The sequence below is a fragment of the Buteo buteo genome, chromosome 4 (genome assembly GCF_964188355.1).
Source record: "Buteo buteo chromosome 4, bButBut1.hap1.1, whole genome shotgun sequence".
Classification (NCBI taxonomy): domain Eukaryota; kingdom Metazoa; phylum Chordata; class Aves; order Accipitriformes; family Accipitridae; genus Buteo; species Buteo buteo.
In genome coordinates, this window is record NC_134174.1 from 34924294 (window position 1) to 34947302 (window position 23009).

General features: G+C 41.1%; 1 protein-coding gene across 1 annotated transcript; it reads left to right on the plus strand.

The window, feature by feature from the left end:
- The first annotated feature begins 234 nt into the window (after nt 1-234).
- On the plus strand, nt 235-15035 carry TMEM26 (transmembrane protein 26). The gene is made up of 6 exons (XM_075026871.1): nt 235-936; nt 4077-4155; nt 9833-9946; nt 10475-10695; nt 11743-11819; nt 14623-15035. Exons 1-6 carry the CDS (start codon nt 572-574, stop codon nt 15033-15035), a joined length of 1269 nt encoding a protein of 422 aa, XP_074882972.1. The 5' UTR covers nt 235-571.
- The last annotated feature ends 7974 nt before the right edge of the window (nt 15036-23009 follow it).

Sequence of the window (23009 nt, forward strand, 5' to 3'; positions counted from 1 at the left end):
TTTCTGGAGTTCCTCACTGGGCTCCTTCTTAGTCCTGAAGCAGGATGTAGATTACACAATATAGTAGTTTGACTAGATTTCAGTACTGGTTAGCCTTTCTAACTTCTGTTGCACACAGGGATTCCACTATTGAACTAAGTACACAGTTTCTGCTTTCTGTATTGCAGTGTCAAATGAACAATGTTAAAAGCTCCCCAATATGAATTATATCTTTCAGGAGGAAAGGAAAGAGGGTTTTGGAGTCTCCGTAATGCAGCAGAGCTTTTAGCAAGGAAGATTCAAATTAATAATGCTTCTTATATTTTGTCTCTGCTAGAAATCTACAAGGTGAGAGCAGCAAGTGGGACTAGCAGAGAAATGGTAACTGTGTGAGATAGAAACCTTTCTGCCATTTAGTTCTTGAGCAGATGATAAAGAGGGGACAGAAAAAAACCCTTCACGCCCCTGTCTTAGCGTGGTCAGAGCTGTACTGAGCACTACAAATCACTGCAGCCTGGAAGCGGGAGCTTTTGCCTTTTTTTTTTTTTTTTCTTCCCTTTAAAAAGTTTTCAGGAAGTCTGGGGGAGGGGCAATGCTGTTTCTTTTTTGTTATAATGGGCCCCTTTGTGGAGATGGAAGAGGAGAAGAGATCCGTGCGCTTGTGGTGTGCACGCTTCCCAGTGATTCCCAGGGTAACTTCCCAGGGCTCCTAAAAAGCGCTGGGCCCCTGCGGTGCGTGGAGAAGGGGCGGAGGGGCTGCTCCACCATGGAGCTGATGGTGCTGCTCAATGCTCTGGTTACTCGCCTGCTTTTTGTGTTGCACTCTCTCATCGGGGTCTGGAGAGTGACCGCAGTGAAGAAAGAACCCAAGTACTGGCTGCTGGCACTGCTCAATCTTCTCCTGTGCCTGGAGACAGGGCTCACCCTCAAGTTTAAACAAGGCAGAGGCTACAAATGGTGAGCATTATCCCGCCGGCTCTGCCGGAGCCCCTCTTGCTTCTTTGCATGTACTTGGCTGCAGATGGGAGGCTGCTTTCTGCAGCCGCTGCCCGAGAGCTTCGTTTCTGCCAGGGCTTTCAGGGGATTTGCGTCTTCTCCCCTGCTCCACCTGGGCGGGGGGTGTGGGGTGGAAAACTGGTAAAGCCCCGGCTAGCCCACTGCCAAACCCGGAGGGCTTTCAGGAGGAGAGGTACATGCTGGGGAGCTGCCGATGGGGTGGGCAGGGGAAGCGGGGGGCACGCACCGCCCCCCGCCGCCTCCCCGGGCACCTCCTGAGCGGCACCGTGTCAGGGAGTACACGCGTGATGTGCCGAAGGGTGCCGGGGGCCCACGCAGGCTATTCCACGCGGATGCTCCGCACCTCTTAGCCTGTCCTGCCGTGCCCCGGGGCTCACACCTCCTTCCCCGGTTCTGCCTTCCCCTACTAACGCCCCACGAGTGCCCGAACCCAAACCCGGTGACAGGTAAAAGGTGAGCAGCGGCCACTCTTGCGATATAGCAAAGTGGCTTAAAGATTTGGGTCGGAGAGGCTGTTCCAGAGGGGAACTTTCACACACGAAAGGCTGCCTGAGAAATGAACAAAAGAATTAGCCATAGCAGAGTTTGCCCAAGCACATGGGTTTTTACATGCATCTGAAGAATGACTGCAGTCATCTACAGCTCATCGGCACTCAGTCAGCCAAAACAAATGATCTGTAAAAAGGAAGTGGTCATGTAACTAATTGTCAAGATTTCACTAGTACCTTTTATTTTTAAGAACTCAAACTGCAGGCAGGCCCTGAGACAAATCCAGGACAAAAAAAAGCCCTAGAGTATTTCAATGATCTTAAATTCCTGCCCGTTGCAACCTGTGAAACTCATTATAACAGCAGCAGTGTTGTGTGACAATTCACACAAGTGTTCTGTGCTCTAAATTTGAATGTAATAAAAGCAGTGATAAAGTCTGGAACACAGGAAAATTTAACCACAGCAGAGCTCCAAATGCACAGTTATGAGACAGAGGCAGAGTGAGCAGACCCAGTTCACTGGGGAGAGGAGGCAGCAGTAAACTCTTCATGAAGGAAGACTTGCTATGGCAGCTTTTGGAAAATCCAAAGAAAAATAGATACAGAAAAAGCAGCTACATTGTAGATGAATACATGTGCTAGAAGACTGGGCTAAATTTAGTTAGAAGGAAATTTTACAAATGGGTGTCATCCAGCACTTTAAGCGGCACAGTAAAGAACGTTTATAGGTGAGAACTGTAGACAAATGGCCAGCACCTATTTGCATCAGGATAACTTTCTGCTCCAGTGGAAAACACTCACATTCAGAACAGGCAGTATCCTCTGTGTTTATAGAAATACCTCCATAGACAATCACTGATCCAAGGAATGGCCAGACAGTGCCACAGGACTCTCCTGCCTCCAAGAGCCTCATATTCTCTCCATTCATTATTGACAGAAGACTGTTACTTATTACACCAGCACAAAAAATTAAATGACACATGTGGAGAAAAAGTATTATTGTGGGCCTGGCCACGTAATATTTCCTCTAGATTGCTCCTTCTGAAAGAAAGCAGGGTTAAAGCCCCTGAAGTCTCCTGGCCTGATCTAGTATCATTAGCTCAGTATTGCTAACCTGCCAGCTGGACAGATTTTTCATGTGCTCAAGTCCTACAGGAAATACTGTAAAATATGTTAGTTCTCCCATTCAAATGAGGTGTGTTCTCTCCCAAAATAACCAGGCTAAAACCCTACAGAATCACTAACTTAAAAAAAAAAAGCAAACAACAACAAAAAACCACTGCCAAAACAACACCCCCTCACCCCCCACCCCCAAAACCCCACCAAACAGAAAACCAAAAAAAAACCCCAACAAAACCAACCCCCACCCAAAAAACCAAACCAGGACTGTCTTATTTAGGAGGGGATTGTTTGAAACACTTCATAGCAGCTCAGCAACACAGTCATTTTCCTGAGCAGCAGGGTTTTTTCTTTTCCTCAATACTTAATCTCCACTGGAAAAACCATGATTACAAAAATAAAGGTACATTCAGGGTAGGAACAAACAGTAAATGCAACAACATTTGACAAAAATGTTGCTACAGTTACATACTTATAAGCAATTTAAATTCACTGCAGAATGTGCCGACAATGATGGAATCAAGCAAGTATCCCAAGTTTGACTCCACTGCCCTGTCCTGGGCCAGTACATATGTGTGATGCAAAGGCCGCTGTGCATCTCAGCAGCATTACAGTGATGCTCACTCCATACTACAGCAGAGCTAGGTGGAACATTAGTGGCATCAGACCTCATTCCTACTCGAAAAGGATAGGAATTGCCAAAAAAACCCACCCCAAAACAAACTGTCACTTGTTTAATAAGAAAATATCAGCAACCCTCACAAGAATCAGTGCTTGCAGAAGGAGTAATGAAACCTCTCTAGTACTCCTGAATAAACTCAGCTCAAGAAGCTGAAGATAATAAAGCTTCACCATCATAAGTTATATAGAAGACTAGCAGGGAGAGAAGAACTAGACAGAAATCCTAAATAATTATACAATTGCCAGCACAAATGGGGAAACAAGGCCAAGGCCCATTTTCATAAACCAATTTAACCTGCACCAAAAAACCTCCTACTGAAGAAATGCTTGTTTTAGGCAAACTGATGTTATTTCTACCTTTCCTGTTTCAACATACCAGATTCCGATCAACAGCCTTTATCCCAGCATCATTCAGTGAAATGACTTGATGTATTAATTCACCTTTCATGAAATCAAAAAGAGTATGTTAGCTAGAGGCTTTTTTTTTTTTTTAAGTACAGAGAATGCTGTGATGGAAATAAAATGGTAAAGTGGCTTTTGTTAGTTCTTAAAAAGGTATTTTAAATAAACTTCCATTTACGATCTTAGTTGGATGTACAAATAAACCTATGATTCATAATACTGACAGCATGAGGAATTCAGCAAGAATAGCAACTCTCATTTGCAGTTACCCTATTTCTTAATATCCCATATGGTAGGAGGCACAAGATACTTTTCCATGCAGATAGTGATAGGATATATGGTATTTACAATGTGATATAATACCAAGCTATCTTTTCTTTTCCTTCTCAGGTTTTCACCAGCAATATTTTTATATCTGATTTGCACAGTACCATCACTATGGCTACTAGAAATTCATCATGGGACTCAGGTATTTATTATGAGACAAGATGGACTAGTTTGAAATTGATGCATTATTTGATGGGTTGGATTTGGGCATACAGACAGAAGTCTGCCAGGTCTTGTTCCAATTTTCTGTTTCATGCTGGTGGGTCTCCCAATCTAGCTACAGCTATGCTATGACAACTGTGCATTTCCTAAATATCAAATAATGAACCTCATTCCTAGCTAAAAATGACATTATTTATCTGTATTTGTCTGGGGAACTGAGGAGCAGAGTTTTGAAAATCAGCCTTTCACCCCCAGGTTACCAGCTTGAGTCTTGCTCAGTATGGTGAAAAATTTCATTGCTTTAGAGGCCTTTGTAAAACAAAGTACAAGTTTCACAGCACTTACAGGCAGATATCACAACTCCAAACAAGCCAAAATTGAGACAGGTATCAGTGAAAGGGGTCTTAAACTCAAATTACCTCATGTTTGCAGCAACCTAGGAGAATACTCACGGATTGCTACCACAGATAGCTGACATTGTAGTCTGTCAGTGTTTATATCCTTGCTTTGTTTGTGCTGTATCGTAATCTGGGAGGCAGGCATCTGGATTCCAGTTCAGGACTAAAACACATGGTAAAATTTTTAAAGGCAATTGTTCTTTTGGCAGATGGGGTCTGTTAGGGCCAGGACAGAGCCACTTAGCCCAGCAGCTCACACTGAGTAAACTACCTCCTCATGCAGGCTGCTTTCAAGTCCCCATAGCACTTCCACATAGTGAAAGGGGGATTTTGCCTGTCCCAGCATTTGCGCATATGCAGTACCTTACATCCACAGCAGAAAAGGGCCTGATAGAAACAGCAGCAAAAAGTAACAGAAGAAAACACATAAATTAGACTAAGACAACACAGTGCCTCATTTTCTCCTTTGAAACATTGTTAGAGCCCACAGAAGCATAATCAAATATTCAAAATTGTGTTTACACTGAAAACGCCTGAGGCTTTTTCTAAATACAGCAGCAGGAATTTATTGTCTTCTTGTTTTGCCAAATCTCCTTAAACAGTCACAGACAGGTAATGTGGATATTGAGAACATTTGTCATAGTTAAATCTGGTCCAAGAAACAGGCTAATTCTGCAGTCAAAGGCAGCAGTTTATTTCCCAAAATGATGTTAGAACATGGCATACTTTGTTCTTATTGATATACTGCTACTGTGAATTAAAGAGGGAGTATATCAAGTTAACAGCTTAGTTTATACCTGGAGAGATAGGATAGAGAGTTCTGGAAACACACAATCTAATAGATTCAAAAACAATACTTCCAGAAGGGGAGCAGCCTTCCTAACAATTATCTCTAACACAGCACCTGGGCTAGTACTACTCCTCATACTAAAGTATTGCTGGGATTTTCCTTACGAAAATAATATCAGAATGGGTAATTATGCAGTTGCTAAATCCACATATTTAATATATACACCATGAAAACAGTTTGTGGTCTTTAAGGCAGTAGAACTTCAATCTCACATTGAATCTTCAACAGGAAACATCAACTGCTTGTGTCAGTGCTATTATTTAAGGCATATACTAATATGCAGTCTCTCTTCCTGAAGACAGAGGCAATTCTGCCTCTGAGTACTGCAGAACTGGACATAAGTAACACCATTCATATATCAACAGCGAAATACTGTCTGCATAGAAACTAGTGCTTTGCGGTAAAGTATTTGGGGATGAAATACATGTTTGGGAGAGACTATAAAGTAAATTGCACTTTACTGAGTGAAAAAATTCCTGTCTGCAAAATAGAGTGGCAAGAAAATTAAAATCATTTAATCCATTGAAAGCCCTAAACATTCTTTCTTAATATTGTATAAGATCTCAGATAAACAAATACCTCTTAACTTTCCAAATGCCTGGTGCATAACTACCACAGAAAGCGATAACTGACCACCTTTTGCAGGGCTTACTGACTACCAGTACTGTAGTCAGTGTAGGCTTCCCAGTCAGTAATAAGATAGATACTTAGCAAACATTTTAAGGGAATAGTGAATATTGCTGCCCATTCCCTCAGCCTCATTCCGAAGTGGGATTCCCTTACCAAATAAAATTCTAGTGTATTACTCTCCTAAAAGTAATCTTACATCTTCGACCATTTCTTCCCTCCCATACCCATTATCTTCCCCAGTTTGGAAAACAGCTTAAGCAATCTTTTCTCCCTCTTTTACATTTCAGCTTTCCTGTATGAGCAAAATGAAGCAGTGACAGTTGCTTTGAGTTTCTGACATCACACATGTTGCCATAGTGACAGCCACACGGTTTCCAGCAAATCACAGTGAACAAGCGGGGTACCTGTTGCTTGGCAGAGGGCCCGCTCCGGCGGGGGTCGGGGGGGCAGCCTAAATGCACGTTAACAGGACTGAGGGTACTCTGCCCTGGTATTCCAGCATCAATTTTACCATCTCAATGCTGGACCCGTTGTGGAAAGTTTCAGCTAACCTCAGTTTTATTCGCAACCCATTATTCCCAAATAACATGCAAACAGAAATTTGCTGAATTAGCTCAGGGTTTCAGGAGTTCCCCATGCACTGACAGCGAGCTCTCTGCAGGCCACACACTAGGACAACACCCTGTCATGCAACAGAGTTTTCATTTTGATTAGATGTTTTATAAATCAGAGAAATGTAAGTTTCATCTCAGAAGAAGTAAACCAAGCTAGAATTCATGCAAAATGTGTACAATTTCTTCCTGATTTATTTTTGCACAGTAAAAAAAAAAAAAAAAAAAAGGCGCTTTTGTTTAACTGTGCACACAGTCTCGATACCTAGGAGTAACTGGGCTTTAGCAGTAAAGAGGTAAACGACATTTAGCGACTGCCTGTGAAACTCAGTATTCACTTTTGCCTTGTCACATTCCCATTAAGTCACTGCACATACATAATTGGCTAGGCAAATATGCCTGGCACCAACAGCCCTGCTTACATGCATATACATGATGAAACTAAAGGCTCTTCTCCAGACTTTCAAGTGAATCACCACCACAATCACCACTTAATAAATATTCAGAGAGAAACAAACCAAAACAAGAGATGAACATATTTAAATTAAAAATCCAGAGGCTACTTAAATGACTGGCTTTGCAGATGTGGTTTTCCATTTCCTGCCTGCATGCAGTTGAGAAGAGACGTGGACTCAGCCCTGAGGAGTGCCATTCAGTCAGAGTTCATGGAAGTTTGCACTGAAACAGCAACCCCCCATTCAGCTGGGAGTAGTTTCAAAAATTACATACGAGAAACCTACAAGAGACACTGATAAAGTGAATTAATTTTCTTGAAGTATTCTCTGCACCTTTGTGCCACTAAGAAAAAAAAAAATTGGGAAAGAGCCCCCTTGCAAGCCCCCTAGAAGCTGGGGAGTGCTTTCCTCCACCTCCCTCCAGCAGACCAGCCGCTCTGGTGCTGTGAGAGCACTTGCGCTCTGTTGTTGGCATAGGGAGAGCCACAGGATCTGCTGAGCAGCACCCCTACACCTTGCTATCCACACAGTATAACTGCTACAGGCTCCTATTTCACTCCTGTCCTTCAGCCAACTGATTCATTTGCTAGGAGTTCTCACAGTGTTTGGGAAGGGATTTTCACCATCCCTGCACACACAGCAAATGCAGCAGGCTGCCTCATGTGGGTCCTGCCTCAAATTTTGGCAAATTCATCCCTGAGAAACAGGGCTTTAAAAAACAAACAAAAAAATCCCCAACCTCTGATGTGAAGTTTAATGCAAGTTCATGGCTCCGTTCCTCTTACCCCTGCCAGACCAGGCAAGGGGGCAGAGGGTCAAGCTCAAATGCGGACTTGATGACAAACCAAAGTGAATTAGCCTTCATCCTCCAGCACAAGTTAGCAATCCCTTTGTCCTACCCAGGCTACTTGTTACAAGGTAGATACTCACTTCTTAGTACTCTGGATTGGTTATGCCAGTTACGAAGTATTTTTAGGTCATGGTCTCCTCAGCCGACTGTGTCACACTGCCTGTGGGGGCTACTCAGAAAGTTGACTTTGACCTTGGGGGCTGGTCTCCATAGGATTCAGACTTTTTCTCCAGGCAACAGGTAAAAAGGCTTCTCCAGAGCATCAGTTAAATTTCCTTTCTGAAACATCCCCTGAAAAAGCTGTTCAGTCTCTCTCTCGGGGTTAGCCCTTGAACCAAAGGAGAGATTAGCCCCACAAGGCTGGAGCTGGGCAGAGTACCAGCCCCTCCATCTTACTGTTTCCACGGCCAGAACTTTAGACTTCCCTCTTCCAAATGGAAATATCATCTTGCCCACATCTGTGCGTCAACCTTTCAATGCTCTCACACCTACCTTCCAAATACAGCAAGCATTCAGTTTAAGAGCCTTTGCCGCCAATTATAAAAGCAACAAGCACTGACTTTTTTCTTCCAGATTTTTCAGACCATGGGAAGCTGCTCCATTTATCTACGACAAGGTCAGGCAAGAGGCAGCATTTACCCAGATACTAAGCAACATTATCAGAGACCAAGTGAAGTATCAAAGTAGAATCTGAAATTTGCTAGAATGTGACATTTGCTGGAAAATGTTGCCTTTATATTGGCAGGCATTATGCTGAACACAGCTACTCAGTACGCACTAGAACACATTCTGATTGTTGCAGAAACGTCACTCCCCGTGCAATAAAATGGTGGGGGGCCCAGTGGAGAAATGCAAATTATCTGCTGTTCTCTGGCACAAACAGAATAGGATAAAAGTCTTTAATAACAGCATGGTTTGATTTTCTAATTACCCCTTTTTTATTACAATGAAGAGAGATGTTAAGGGATTGTTATGAAGATAGATTTTAGAACCATACCCCAAGCTGCTCCAGGGCCAGCCTTGGGCGTGAAGGTAGAAGGGCAGTGCAGTGCTGCAGACCTCAGACAGGACAGTCCCACCCACTGATTTACTGCAGTTGAAGTAACAGTATATTTTAGCCAACATTCAATTTCCCAGAGCACTGGGTACTTGGAGAAAGTAAAAATACCCGTTTTTTTTTTCTACTCTGGGGGTAGGCAACAACACAGGCCCATTTTTACTAATTATACCTGAATCTCACCTCTTACACTCTAAATTTCTTTGCAGAATAAGGAATGGGGCGGGGGGGGGGCAGCAGCAGAGAATACAAACCAAACATCCTACCCCAACTCTATTCATTTCAGCCTGAGGGAAGTCATACAGAAGAATGAAACAATGGCATTTTTAGATAACTTTCTGGATAGTAGAGGTGAGCAGCAGATATTTTGAGAGCAAGTTTGAATATAGAGACTGACCATAACCAGTTTTTACCCTACTTTACTGTTTTAGCCAGAGAGAGACTATGTAGGAAGCCCAGCAGCCTGTTCGGGAGAGCTGCAGGCAGATCGCATTCACAGAGCGAGGTCTTAACAGCACAAAGGTGTCACCCACTGCATCAGCCTTTGATTTTTACATCCTGTTCTACAGTACAATCCTACACTTTCTCAGGGACCTACCAACACCTCATTCCTGTCCTCACGAGAGGAATTCCTCCCTTCTGAGCAAGAGGGCAATTACAATCCGAGTGAGCATGTACCTTTGTAAACATCAACTGACTTTCACAAATGAACACTCTGCAGTTCAGCAAAACAGGACTCTTCCAGCATAGAGCACATCTGCTCCCTGTGTGGGATGTTTACGCATGTCTGGTTTTGTTCACAACAGTACTGTGGTAATGAGCCTGGAGCAGTTCAAATGAATGTCAGCAACCAAGACTTCAATCAATCCAGAGACACCAGTCATGGAAGTGAGGGAACAGGTCACCACATCATTCAGACGGTGGGACACCTTTTCCTATTCCTAGTAGAGATCTTATAATATTAGAGCAATTAGAGAGGACTGTTGTGCCTATTTGCGCAAGCTCCTCACACAGTGAGTAAAAATAAAAAGAGAAAAAGAAAGAAAAGAATAGTTTTGGAAAACCATATTGTGAAAATGGCCTACAGTGTACTGCATACTAACTGTTGTTGGTAGGACAAGTCTCTGTGTGAAGAGGAGACTCTTCTACCATTCTTTTCCAAATCTCAGTAACTGAGTTTAGAAAGCATCTGGGTGATGGTTCTGCAAAGGATAATGTCCAGCAGAAAAAAGAGAACAAGAAGAGTAGTACACAGAGAAAGACTTGCTATCCATTACCCAAAGTTTGTATTAATGTGCCTTTTTCAAATTATGCCTGCCACATAGAAATGATCTGATCTAATACAATGTGAAGGAGAACAAAAGCAAGGATGAATACAGTCTCTGAAGGTACCTATAATGTCAGTCTCCTGGAGTTACAGTATGTTACTGTTGTTGTCTTTTAAACAGGCTAAAGTCTTTGTGAATCACCTTTCCACTATCTGTGAGACCGTATGGACACTGGCCCTCCACCAGACTTTTCTACTGCTACTAGTAGTTGGGAGATGGCTTCTCCCCATTGGAGTTGAAATCACACGGGATCAATTGTCTCAGCTGCTTCTCATGTTTGTGGGAACAGCAGCAGATATACTTGAATTTGCTAGTGAAACCTTGGACATCGAAGATGTTCGGTAAGGACTATTTGCTGACATAAATAATTTCCATAGTGCAAGATCTTTGTGTTGCTTGAAGATTTGTTTGTGGGATCTGCAGCGTTCAGACTGGTGGAACTGCGGATCCCACAGATAACAGAAGGCTACATTCAAGGGCTCCTTTTTCCTACTCTCACCTGTCCCTCTGTAAAAGACCTAAGTCCTATGAGCTTTGTTAGGGATTACTCATCTGTTGCCAGCAGAGAAGCACATCACATCCATCCCAATAAAAGGGTACAAAGAGCCAACCAACTAGCATAACTGCCATGCAGCATCAGTTCTTACAGCTACAGAAGCTGAAACTGGATACACAGTAAGCTTCTTTCAGGTTAAATGAATTGTTTTAGACTGGCGAGGAAGCAACTAGAGTTTGCTTTAGTAATTCATTATCCAAGTTGCTTCTTTGGTTATGTCATACGTACTTTCTTCATGATAGAATGACAAAGTGTTCAAAGATAAGAAGAAAGGCAATGTCATAGTCTGGTGTAAATTTTCAACATTGCAATCTCTCCCAGAGAAAGTAAGCTCATCTTCCCCTCACAGCACTGAGATGAGCTGTGAACATCCATCATAAAGAAAAAGAATCACAGAAGAGGTTCATCCTCTCTTACAGACATAGTATGTTATTTTACTTTTTTTAAATATCAAAGAAAAGGTTTTCGAGCAGGAAAAGAGGTCCTTTCCACTTGGCAGAGAAGCTTCAGGCTTGCGAGGAATGTGTAATCGCTACAAGGGCAAAGATATCTCCTCTTTGAGCCACAGAGCCTATTTCCGTATGCTTAGCATTATAATGTTAGCATCAGATATTTAGCCTAATTACACAGCTGGAACACGTAGCCTGAACATCAAAAATTCCATAGCAAAAGGTGCCTCTGGTTTCCTTAGTCTTATATCTGAAAAGTATGCAGTAATCACTGTTTTGCTCAACCATCCTTTAAATGACATTCCAAATACTACAGGAAACATTTTTGTTATCACATAAGGAAACTGCATCTTCACTGTTATCACTTTTTTCCCCTCCCATAGGAAGAATCATGCTCTCATAAATGCAATTCTTGCTGTATGGACCTGGAGTATGTTGCAGTTTCCACTTGATCTTGCAGGTTAGTACTTGCACTCAGACAACAAAAGAGAACAAATGCTTTAAGTTTTTGCTGGCATGTTTTGTGGCTGTGCACACACTCCAGACTATGCCAAGTACTTCTGGTGGAGAGCAATTCATATAACAATGATGGGTTTTGAAGAAAGCCCATTGTGGTTTCTGGCTAACCTCTGATCTCCCTGATAAAATTCTCTACTTTCAGAAAAAACTAGAATTGCATTATTGTATTGGAACATCCGCTCCAGTTGCCTGTTACCGCCTTAAACTTCACTATGTGAGCTCTCAAGTTAGATCTGGTCTCGCATTATATTATGGCTCAAATCTGAGTAGGTCACTAGACCCTATGGAGAGATAGGAGATTGTTAACCACAGGGAACAGCACAGCCAAGAGCACAGAAGATGTCATCACAGGAGAAATTACCTAGTCACAGGGAACCTAAAGGACCATGTAACGTTGGGACTATATGCACTTATCTTAATCTAAAAGGCCCAACGTTCAGGCTTGTATTTGTCCCTAGACAAAAAGGGCTTCTCTATGTACAAAAAGAATAATGAAAGCTGCCTCAATCATCGTCTGTTCCAACCATTTTGGCCTCCAATCACTACAAGTTTGCAACTCAACTATACCAGTCCAAAGATACGTTATCCTCACTAGCATCTTATATAAAATTGATTACTAGGTTGACACACTGACTAAAATAATAAATTAATAAAATAATAATGAAAAAAAATATTCCAGGCATCTTTCATTAGCCTTTTCTTCATGGACAGCATTAGGCTTTGTTTTCAACACTGAAGTTATGAAAATATTTCAGCATTTCAGCTCAACAGCTCACCTCCTGAAAAAACTGATGCAACCACATCTCAGATTTATCACAGCTAAAATTCAGGTTACTGGTGAAATATATTCTGTTAAAGATGCACAACACCCAAGTTTAAAAAAAAAAACCAAAACAAAACTGTTGTGGTTTAACCCCAGCCAGCAACTAAGCACCATGCAACCGCTCACTCACTCCCCCCCATCCAGTGGGATGGGGGAGAAAATCGGGAAAAGAAGTAAAACTCCTGGGTTGAGATAAAAACGGTTTAATAGAACAGAAAAGAAGAAACTAATAATGATAATGATAACACTAATAAAATGACAACAGTAGTAATAAAAGGATTGAAATGTACAAATGATGCACAGGGCAATTGCTCACCACCCGCCGACCAACACCCAGCCAGTCCCCGAGTGGCGAATCCCTGCCCCCCCCTTCCCAGTTCCTAAACTAGATGGGACGTCACATGGTATGGAATACACTGTTGGCCAGTTTGGGTCAGGTGCCCTGGCTGGGCATGAGAAGCTGAAAAATCCTTGACTATAGTCTAAACACTACTGAGCAACAACTGAAAACATCAGTGTTATCAACATTCTTCACATACTGAACTCAAAACATAGCACTGTACCAGCTACTAGGAAGACAGTTAACTCTATCCCAGCTGAAACCAGGACAAAAACAAACACCAACAACCCCCCCCCCGCCAATTGAATAAATTCAATTAAACAATCATAGTATTAATTTAAGTAACCTCTTGTACTGTGCATTTGTTATCTGGTTATTGCCTTTCTGCTTATTTAATTACATTTACTAGTTAAACATTAAATTACTGAATACACATTGCCCTGAAATTTGCTATGGGTACAGTTTATTTTAGGTAGCTCTATACAGTTGCACAGATAGTACTTCTTATTCAAGCATCAGAACGTTTACTCACACATCAAACATGACATGAAAAAGAAATTTTTTTAGGCACTTATTACTGGACTACAGCAATGCAGTTAGGACTATTAAACAGCAACAGTGCAAAAACATATTACAAAATTAGCTGCTGCTGAAGCTTTGCCTAATGCATTCAGCAAATTTCTACATTCTACAACTCATTTTCCACTTGAGTCTCTTTTTTTTTTTTTTCCCCAGTTTTGACTCAAAACAATAGAATTCTTTTGGTAAGCTGAAATGTTTGGCCGTTGTTACTGCATCACAAGTAGCTACGTTTTTTAAATTAATGAAATCCTCTTGCCTGAGAGACAGGTTAGTTAAGCTACATGCATTTTTGTAAGGGGCAGCCATATTTACCACACACAAACCCTTCTGATGATCCTTCTCTAGACACCATGCCACAAAGAGCACTCTAGCCCACCACAACTTGCATGCAATTTCATACCCAGAAGGCTAAGAACGAGTAACTGTGGCTCAAGTCTTATATGGCAGAGACCACAGTTTCTTCCTATCCATAGTGCTTGATATTGCCCCACACTGACATGAGTTACTCTTACTATGACACATGAAAAAGGCAATGGTTATCCGGTGAATCTTTTAAAAGCAAGGTCTTAGACAGCCTGGAACATATTGAAGTGCTACAGCTCAAGCTGTTCCCATTCAGCATAGTAGGTTTTTTTCTTCAATATACATATTAGCCTAGCATGTTGATTTAACAGAAAAATGTCTGGAGAAGTTGTTACAGAAAGATTAGGTGTTCTATTTCTGCTTCTTGTTCTACAAGTGTATAAATACTGATAGCTTTGTGGGATAGAAAAGGGGAAGTGGGTTTGGTCCTGTTCGGCAGACCATGTAAGTGCCTGCTTAACATGAGCTTAGTGTGTTTTGCTGAAACAGATCCTAGAAATTGGATATGCTTTATGTTGAATTGTTCACAGTTGAATGCATTTATAATCCAGGGTACCCGGGATTATAACTGCCCTTTAGGCCAACCCTGGCTCAATTTTAGAAAGTTGTTTTAACATAACTGTGTTTTATTTCCAGTACAGCATATTGGCTGCAAGCCAACTGCATCGACTAGGCGGATCCCCAGCCTGCTGCTGTGCAGGTACAGTGCAGAACTGTGGAACATTGGGGTCAGCCTTTTCATACAGGATGGTCCCTTCTTCATTGTGCGTTCAATCCTGATGGGCCACTTCAGAATATTCAATCAGATGCTGGTGTTTTTTACAGCTAAGAATATCTTAGTTGTGACTCTACAGTTGTATCGTTTGGCAGTGATAACATTAGACTTCCGCGCTACCATCCTGCAGAAGAGCAGGAAAGAAGTTAGCTGTTGCCCTTGCGAGCCTTATGAAGCTACTACTCATGCCACTGCTGACCAAGATACAGAAATAAAAGAGTTTGTTGCTTTTCCTCCAAAAGAGCAATCCCAAGCTCCATCAGAAGATCAGTGAGCACAGTTACTGACTTGAAAGAGGCTGCATTTCCCACAGATTCTTCAGAAGGGCTTAGCATATTTCTACGATCAAACATAGCTTGAGTGCCTAAGTCATCTCTTCCACCAAGAGATCAATAATTTCTTCTAAACTGTAGGGGAAATTTCAGAAGCAAATTCATAGAAATGGGACATTTTTTTAACCCATTTGTATGGTGGGTTTTTACTAGTTCCCTATTATATTATCCAGAGGGATTTTGTAGCCATAGTTTGTAGTAGCAAGAAAGGTTTGGCACACTTAAAGTTGGTTGTTATCTTTGCTGGCACTGTGCTAACATATGTACTTGCATGTATTCAAATAGAAGGACAAGCCTATCTATTATAGGAAGTACGGAAGCATTTAGCTCTACTTGAACTGTCCAGCTATGAAGTAGAGCACGATGAACAATATGGTCACCATGTATGGGAACAACTTCAGCAGCAACCACTCTGCAGACGTGCAAGTGAAGGGTGGTGACAGATTTCTACTGTTACTGTGACATCTAAACATTTTTCTTAAGTTTCTTGAATGAACAATCTTCTTCAAAATGTTACCTCATCCTTGGCTGGATTCAGTTAAAAAACTATGCAACACCATGAAACTGCATACGCAAGACTGTCTCTTAGGAACTGCATGGTCTGAATAACCTAAACCTTAAAAAAAGGCAGCCCCACAGATTATTAGAAGACAACTGCATTTGTCACAGGCATTTTCTACAGAGGTGCTTGCCTTTCTATTTCTACCAGTTAGAAGACAAAAAAAAAAAACAAAAAACACCCAAAAACCACCAAAACACAAAAAACAAAAACCACCTAGTTTTTTCCCTGGTTTCACTGTGCTTGCAGTTGAGACAAGTTTTAAAAATCATATAAAACAGAGACATTTTAAAAAGTGGCCCAACTCAGGCATACAATCTAGCTAGAAAGAAAATGGCATTGTTGAAGTTTGACAAGAGGATTCAGGCTTGTGCTTCACATTTCATAAAGCACCACAAGGTCCTATGAAATAACTTGAGAGATTGTCTGGTCTGTTGAGTGTCAAGATCCATTTTTAAGAAATGGCTAATAATTATTAATTTAGTACTTTCACATTTAGAGTGAACAACAGAAAGCCCGATTAATTTCTCCCAAGAACACACTTTAGATCAGTGTAAGACCATTGACTTTGCTGGGCTTAGCTTGTAGAAGCTGAAAGTAAGATAAGTGATTTTTGAAAGCCTGCCTAGAAAATTATATTCTCACAGAAAATGGCAGGTGCTTTTACAAATGTCTGCATCCATTCTAAAAGAGAGCAGAAAAGCATATAAAAAAAATCTAGCAAATAGAAAGTGACCTAATTAAGGTAATTTCCCTTATTAAAAATTCCCAGTTAAACCTTATTTTCTAAAGCCTCAGCTATCTAAAGACAGAATCTGGTTTCCAGAATGAATAAAAGTGTTTCTGCCACAACTGCAGCAGTCATATACTTATTTATCCATAGCCTGATAAGCAATGACATGTTTATTCTTTGAAAGATGAACCTCATTTAACAATTCCAATTCCCAAACACGTGAACGTGTTTGTACTTGTGAGGTGTTACTATTCTATGCAGGACCAGGCCCTTCCATTATGAAAGAAGAAAATGCACAGCATAAAGGAAGGAGGTCTCATATACTTCATAGCCCTTTCCACCATTTTACTTTAGTAATAATGTGCAGCACCTTCTGCTGCACTTATTTTGGGCCTTTTTCCAGCAGAAATTTAAAAAAGCCCATCATCATTTGCCATGGTGTTGTGAGGTAGACATATGGAGAGTAGAATGCAGCTTCATTTGGGATTTTAATTCAAGTCTAGAGGTAAAAAAGCTAGAGTGCTGCTGACCAGCTGCACTGTCTAAAACCTTTCATACTAGGGTGAATTTAGAATCAGTTGGTAGAACTGCAACACATCTCTTCCTTGATGCAAGCCAGGACTACTCACATTCATTTTGAGTTTACCACTTGCTGATATAGTAATTATCTTGTTAAAAGGATCCTTGCTAATTAATTTGGAGTGTACTGAGCTTGCTAGAACATCATTCTAAATTTATCAGTACAAAAATTGCAGGATGTACTTTCTAAAACTTGCTTTCTGTTTAAAGGCTTAGTTCAGTAACAAACTGCCTACCAGGCTCAGCCTGCAGCAAATGCAAGATCCCCTGGGGTCAGCAATACAGAGACTAGTTACAGCAGGAATATTTTACAGAGAACTGTATTTCCTGGTCTTCAGGCTGTTCCATTTTAGACAGCAGTAAAGATTCTACTCAGATTTACAGTGAGAAGAACTCACTCTGATGCTAGGTTGTTACTACCAGATCCTATCCCCATGACCTCACAGACAAAATAGGCTGCATCCTCCCTCACACTTACAATAGAATAGATTTGGACTTCCCCTTTCCTCCTCACCACCCATCAGGGGTGATGACAAACAAATTACTTAAAAACAAAAGAAAACCCAAACAGACAAACTAGGCACTTAAATGGTGGGTAGCCTACCTCCCCACCTGTGTGCAGAGGGGAATCCCATATGCCAAGTAGCAGCAGGAATGGCATGCGGTTGGTTCACTCCACTGAGGAGCCTGGAAATGGCAATTAAGAAGTCTAGTAGCTTGTGTGTTTGGTCACAGCGGCAAACCCCCGTTGCAAGCCCTCATCACCTTCCTTTTGCAATTTTTTTGTGAGGGAGGACTACAGCACCGGTTTTTTCCAGCAGGCTGCTCGAGTCAGCTGAATCAGCAGCTGGGTGTGGGAAGGCATTGTGTCATCCTGCAGCCTTCCAGAGCTTTGCACTAGGCAGGTGGTAGAACACATTTTCTTGAAGATCTGCCAGCATCTGTGGCGTATCTAAAGAACAACTGATGTCATGCTTGCTATTCAGAAAAAGCTGCGGTAAACTTTCAGACAGGGAAAATTCAAGCCTTCAAAATGGAAGGATTTCAGAACATTTATCTTCACCATTATTTACTTGAGTCAGGTGAATTACATTACTAAATCTGTTCTGCAAATAGATATCTAGCCATTTACTGTTATTTATTCTGGTTGTTCCTGCCTTGTCCTTTTAGATTATTCCATATTAAACCTCACTGAAATGTTTTACCACTTATCTTTTCCTGAGCTAAAATGTATTCCTTCTTTCCTTTGGACATTGGCTCAAATAAGATCATAGCCCTGAGCCTGAAAAAGAAAAAACAAAACCCAACAACCGTGGTTTTATTGCATTCCTGTTGGTATTTGTACTGTACTATGTTCTCTGGGACCACGTGGAAAAGGAAGAAAATGTGCAATTACTTTTAAAAAATTCCAACTGTATTTTACAAATAAAAGGCAGTTACCTCAGGCATAGCTGCCAATTTATTATGTGAGAACTGACTGTTATATGTTCCCATTAATTACATCTTCCACATGCTGCTTTTCCTTTCCATCCTTCGTAAGTTAATTACTTAGGCCAGATTCTGACTGCAGCCATTGCTTTGAAAAGCCACAGCAACTGCAGTAAATTCCACTCTATTCTGGGTAGGTTCTTCTTTATCCAGAGCCTTTGCCTCCAAGTATGCAAGTCACAGCGTAATCCCAGAGAGGGTGTGTTTAATATCTGCACACAGGATGCGTTTTACAGATGCAAACAAATACATATATGCATTTAGACATACACACCTGGCAATGCCCAATACATACAGCTTTTATGTCTGTTCTGGTGTGTGAGATTGCTGATGAAAACACTCTGCAGATGCCTGTAAAACACTTACAGAAATACCTAAGCATTATGAATATCTTAAAGCTTAGGGCTCTAAATACTAAGCATACAATACTCTCTGAACAATATACTGATTTAAAATACTTTTTTTTTTGTAAGTTCCCTGGAATATATTCTTTCCATGCAGGTTTCCTCAGCTGAATGAAACCTACCCAATCATTATTTCCCCCTCAAAAATAAAGTCTTTGAAAAGAGCACTAGCATCTAAAACTGCACAAGGCTGTTTCTCTGGTTCTGTGTCAATAGAAAGTAGACAAGCCTTGAAATCACCAGGTTGGAGAGTCCTTGGTCCTCTGGTCTTTGCATTCAATTCTCCATCTTTTTCCACACTGTTCTGCGTGGAAGGAAGCCTTTCCTTCCTTGTGAGAGGAAACCAGATTATTCTTAATCTGTAACGGTGAGGCAATAAAAACAGTCATGATGGCAGAAGTAGCAGAGATGTTTGCCCAAGACTGGTCATTACACCAGCAGGGAAATACAGTGACACAGACTCCTAATGGAATAGATACTAATGGCTGGAACATCACACACGAGCTGTGTTCTGAAAACCTTCCGTGGCCCTTGAGAGCCAACATGGGAAGAGTTCTTGTCAGCCAGCTCCACTCCAATGACCTCCAGCAAGCTGCTAATGCAGGAATTCTAGGGATCCTGAGTCTGTCTTGCAGGTAACCCTAGAAAGCTCTATGCAAACTTTTCATAATTTGTGCTCATTTGAGTCTTTTCTTTTCCCTTTAGATTGGGTTAAAGGGGTGGGAGGGAAAGTGATGTAACAATATAAAAAAAATTTAATTTATCAACCTAAATGCTTACCTCATCCGCTACATACTGCTGTTCTTTCCTCGTCTACATTTCTAGCTGCTTTCTGGGCCCACCTTCCAGACCTCGATACACAGACAAAAGATGCTAAACACTGAACTTCCCACTGCTGCTTGTGAAGGTCTTCACAAAAGCACACAAGAGTTCAGGCCAAAGATTAAGAAGATCCAAGCCTATTTCTTCCTGTTAAAGATGGAAGGTATCTACAGCTGCCAAAGAGTTTCCTCCATTTGTTTGTAGCCTTCTACAGAGGGAATAATGTTTTCCTGAGTAGTCTTTCTGTGAAGGATTAGCTTATTAAACAGCAGCATCATTTTCTGTAGCCCTATGGATTGATATCTCCTTCAAACAATCTTAACATTGTACAAAGTTTGAAACAAGGCTCTCATACTGTACGTAAAAATAAGGGCGTTGAAGGGTGGTATAATGCAAAAGTGATACCCTAACCCAGCATTTTTAATGTTGGGAGGTGGAAAAGGCCTCCAAGCCACGTAAAGCAGGCCTGTATGGGTATAATCTGTAATAGCAGCTAGGAAGATCTGAATTAAAAATTGCTCTAAAATAGTCAGTCTCCTATACATCTAACTAATAGTATCCTAAATATAATCATACAGATTATCACACAGCTAACACCCAGGCCTCACAGAAGACTCCAGAATAGTGTTAGAATAGATTTACAGTGTAAAAATCTAGTTGAGTCTTGCTGTTCTTTCATTTGATATTACTCTGAATAAACTGATGCTTCACATTTGAAGAATGTGTTGGGCTTAATTTTATCTGGCATCCTGCCTAAGTGCTTCACAATTTCAGTCCCCTGATAGAATTCAGAAAAACTTGTCTTTCACAACAAACTTGGCAGAAGCCTTGTTGGAGCATCTTTCAGGATTGCCAAAGACAATAATATGCTCAGCAACTGCAGTACGTGAACCAAGACAGCTGTCAGACACTATAACTCACTGTAGGCCTAATCCTGCTTTCAGTAAGTGTTCCCCATGCTACTGCTGAAGATCATTACTATCTCTGTAGTATTACTACAGAAACATAAAAACAGGACTCACTTTCTCATGTGACCAATTTGAATGTTTTAAGAAGCACCTTCCAAAGAGATTTATCACAACTGCCAAACTAGAATACTCTCTTTCACTCATTAGAGGTCAGCTCTGTGAAGTGGTTAGCCTTGTCTCTGAGTGAAGGGGAAAGGGAGAACTCTTTCTTCTTTCCTTCCCTTTTTTCTTCCAGATTTCACATTGAGATGAAATCTAGTTGTCCTGATCCAGCAACAAACCAATATGAGTTAATATTCTGCCTTGTGAGCTGCATATCAAGTTTAACTTAAAATTTAAGCTCCATTGTGGCAGAAAAGAAAAGACTATTTTGTGGTCTAATCCAAGGAATACTAATTCATTAAAAAAACCTCTTACACGCAGAAAAAGAAGAGAATGCATAAGTAAGAGTTGCCACAGGGGTAGCCTGAAGCCATATGCCAGCAAGTTACTCTGCTTGTATATTATGAGAATTTTCATCCATCTAATCAATAAGAAATGAGTAGTTACTATGGCAATTTCTACACTACAAGGTACTTGTACTGCAGTAGAGTATGTTCTAGAAGGACAAATACATTTACCACTCTGTTATGTAAAGTTTTGCACCTTTTACAGTGTTACAGTGCAGTGTGTAGGCTTGAGAAAGGTGAGAAGAATAAACTGAGTCAAAAGTTGATGGTGGTTATAAAGGATGGCTTGGGAATTCTTAAGTGACAAATAGATGCCAGGTTAGAGCAATCCACAAACATTCAAACAAATCAAGCAGTTATTTTGCAGATCTTTAGCTTGAAATCAGATATAACAAAACTAAGATTTCACTACTGTATTTCCCTTTGATTATCTTCCACAAAGTTTAAACTGATGGGGCTAGAGTCTAGTCTCTCTTATACCACCATCAACTTATACTAATGTTGATTTCAAAAGTTAGCAATATACTCTGCAGTAGCCAGGGCTGATTACAATGGATGAAGGACAACGTACATCATTGTGCTGCACTGAGAGAACTGGTACCTACTAGGAACTAGAAATTACCCTGGAAGTAGGAAAAACACTATTTGTCCCAAAGAATGATTAGATCTTAACAGAGAAGGTCTGAAGCATGTCAGACACTGTTGAATCTCCAAGATAGCATGTCCAAGACAGAGCATAAAACAAGTCCTGTGAATTGTGAAACACCATGAGCTCTCCACTTTCAGTATTTCGTACTCCTATTGTGTAATGTCCTATTTACAGGCTTCAGGCTCTTTGCTGATTATTTTATTGTCATCAGTAACAATTGTTTGTTGCTTGCACTACTTCTTTACCTCAGATTTATACCGCTCTCACACTCTCAAGAAAAAGCAAACAACAAAAAACCAACAAACAAAACAACCCAACCCCACAACACATAACCCACACTTTCACAGTGGAGTAGAGGATTTAGGGAAACAGCTATCATAAACACCTTGCAAGATAACAGGTCTAAGCAGCAGCAAAGACACTATTAAACATTACACTCAATTTAGAGCATAAAAGGTTTCATTCTAGAACAAATCACTGTTAAAAGTTTAATGGAAAGTAGGATCTTACTCTCTACAAGTGTTTAAAAAACAAAAAAGAGGAGGGAAAAAAAGAAGAAAAAAAAAAAAAAAAAGAGTCCCTTACTGAGTCATAGTGGCAGCAAGAGAATTTAATCCTGTTCATTCTACCTTCCTTCTGCATCCTGAGAGGTTACTCTCATCCCCTTGCTCCTACACAGCTTTGTTCCAAGCAGCCTTATAGACAAGGAACCCTTATAACTTACTGTCATTTCTGAAAGATGGACCTCATGCTACATAAAAACTGAAAATAAAAGTAAGTAAAGCCCAAGCATCACTACCTTACCACTGTATCTCACAGCAGTTGGGAACACTGGTTAAGGAGAGCAAGAGAAAATGCTGCGCAGTCACCCTCGTCCTAGTGGAAGGCAGTGTTACTGTGAATTGAACTACTACTTTGTTAAAAGAAGCAAGTAGTCCTGTGGGATGTGGGAGAAGGGACATCACCGCAGGGAGGTTCCACTCAGCTACGTAGAAGAATATAGCCAAGCCCTCTATTTGCACATTTCAAGGACAGAGTGAAGAACCATGTCTTTTTCAAACACTTAGTAGCATTTCGGATGATGCTAGATGTCATTTGGAAGCACTTTGCTTGTACACACACAGCTATTAAAACAAGGCCACAGGCACTGGGACAGAAGCAGGGAGAAAAGAATGGTACTCGGACAGTTAGAAACGGGGCATGCAGTTGCACCTTACTCTGGGGCAGGTAGAAGGCTTGGTTAATCCTGTGGTTACCATAATTGA

Coding starts and splice junctions, on each gene's coding strand:
- TMEM26 (XM_075026871.1), top strand. CDS start 572: ATGCTGTTTCTTTTTTGTTATAATGGGCCCCTTTGTGGAGATGGAAGA. Junction 9,947..10,474: donor GTCACCACATCATTCAGACG/GTGGGACACCTT, acceptor TCTTTTAAACAG/GCTAAAGTCTTTGTGAATCA. Junction 10,696..11,742: donor TTGGACATCGAAGATGTTCG/GTAAGGACTATT, acceptor CCCCTCCCATAG/GAAGAATCATGCTCTCATAA.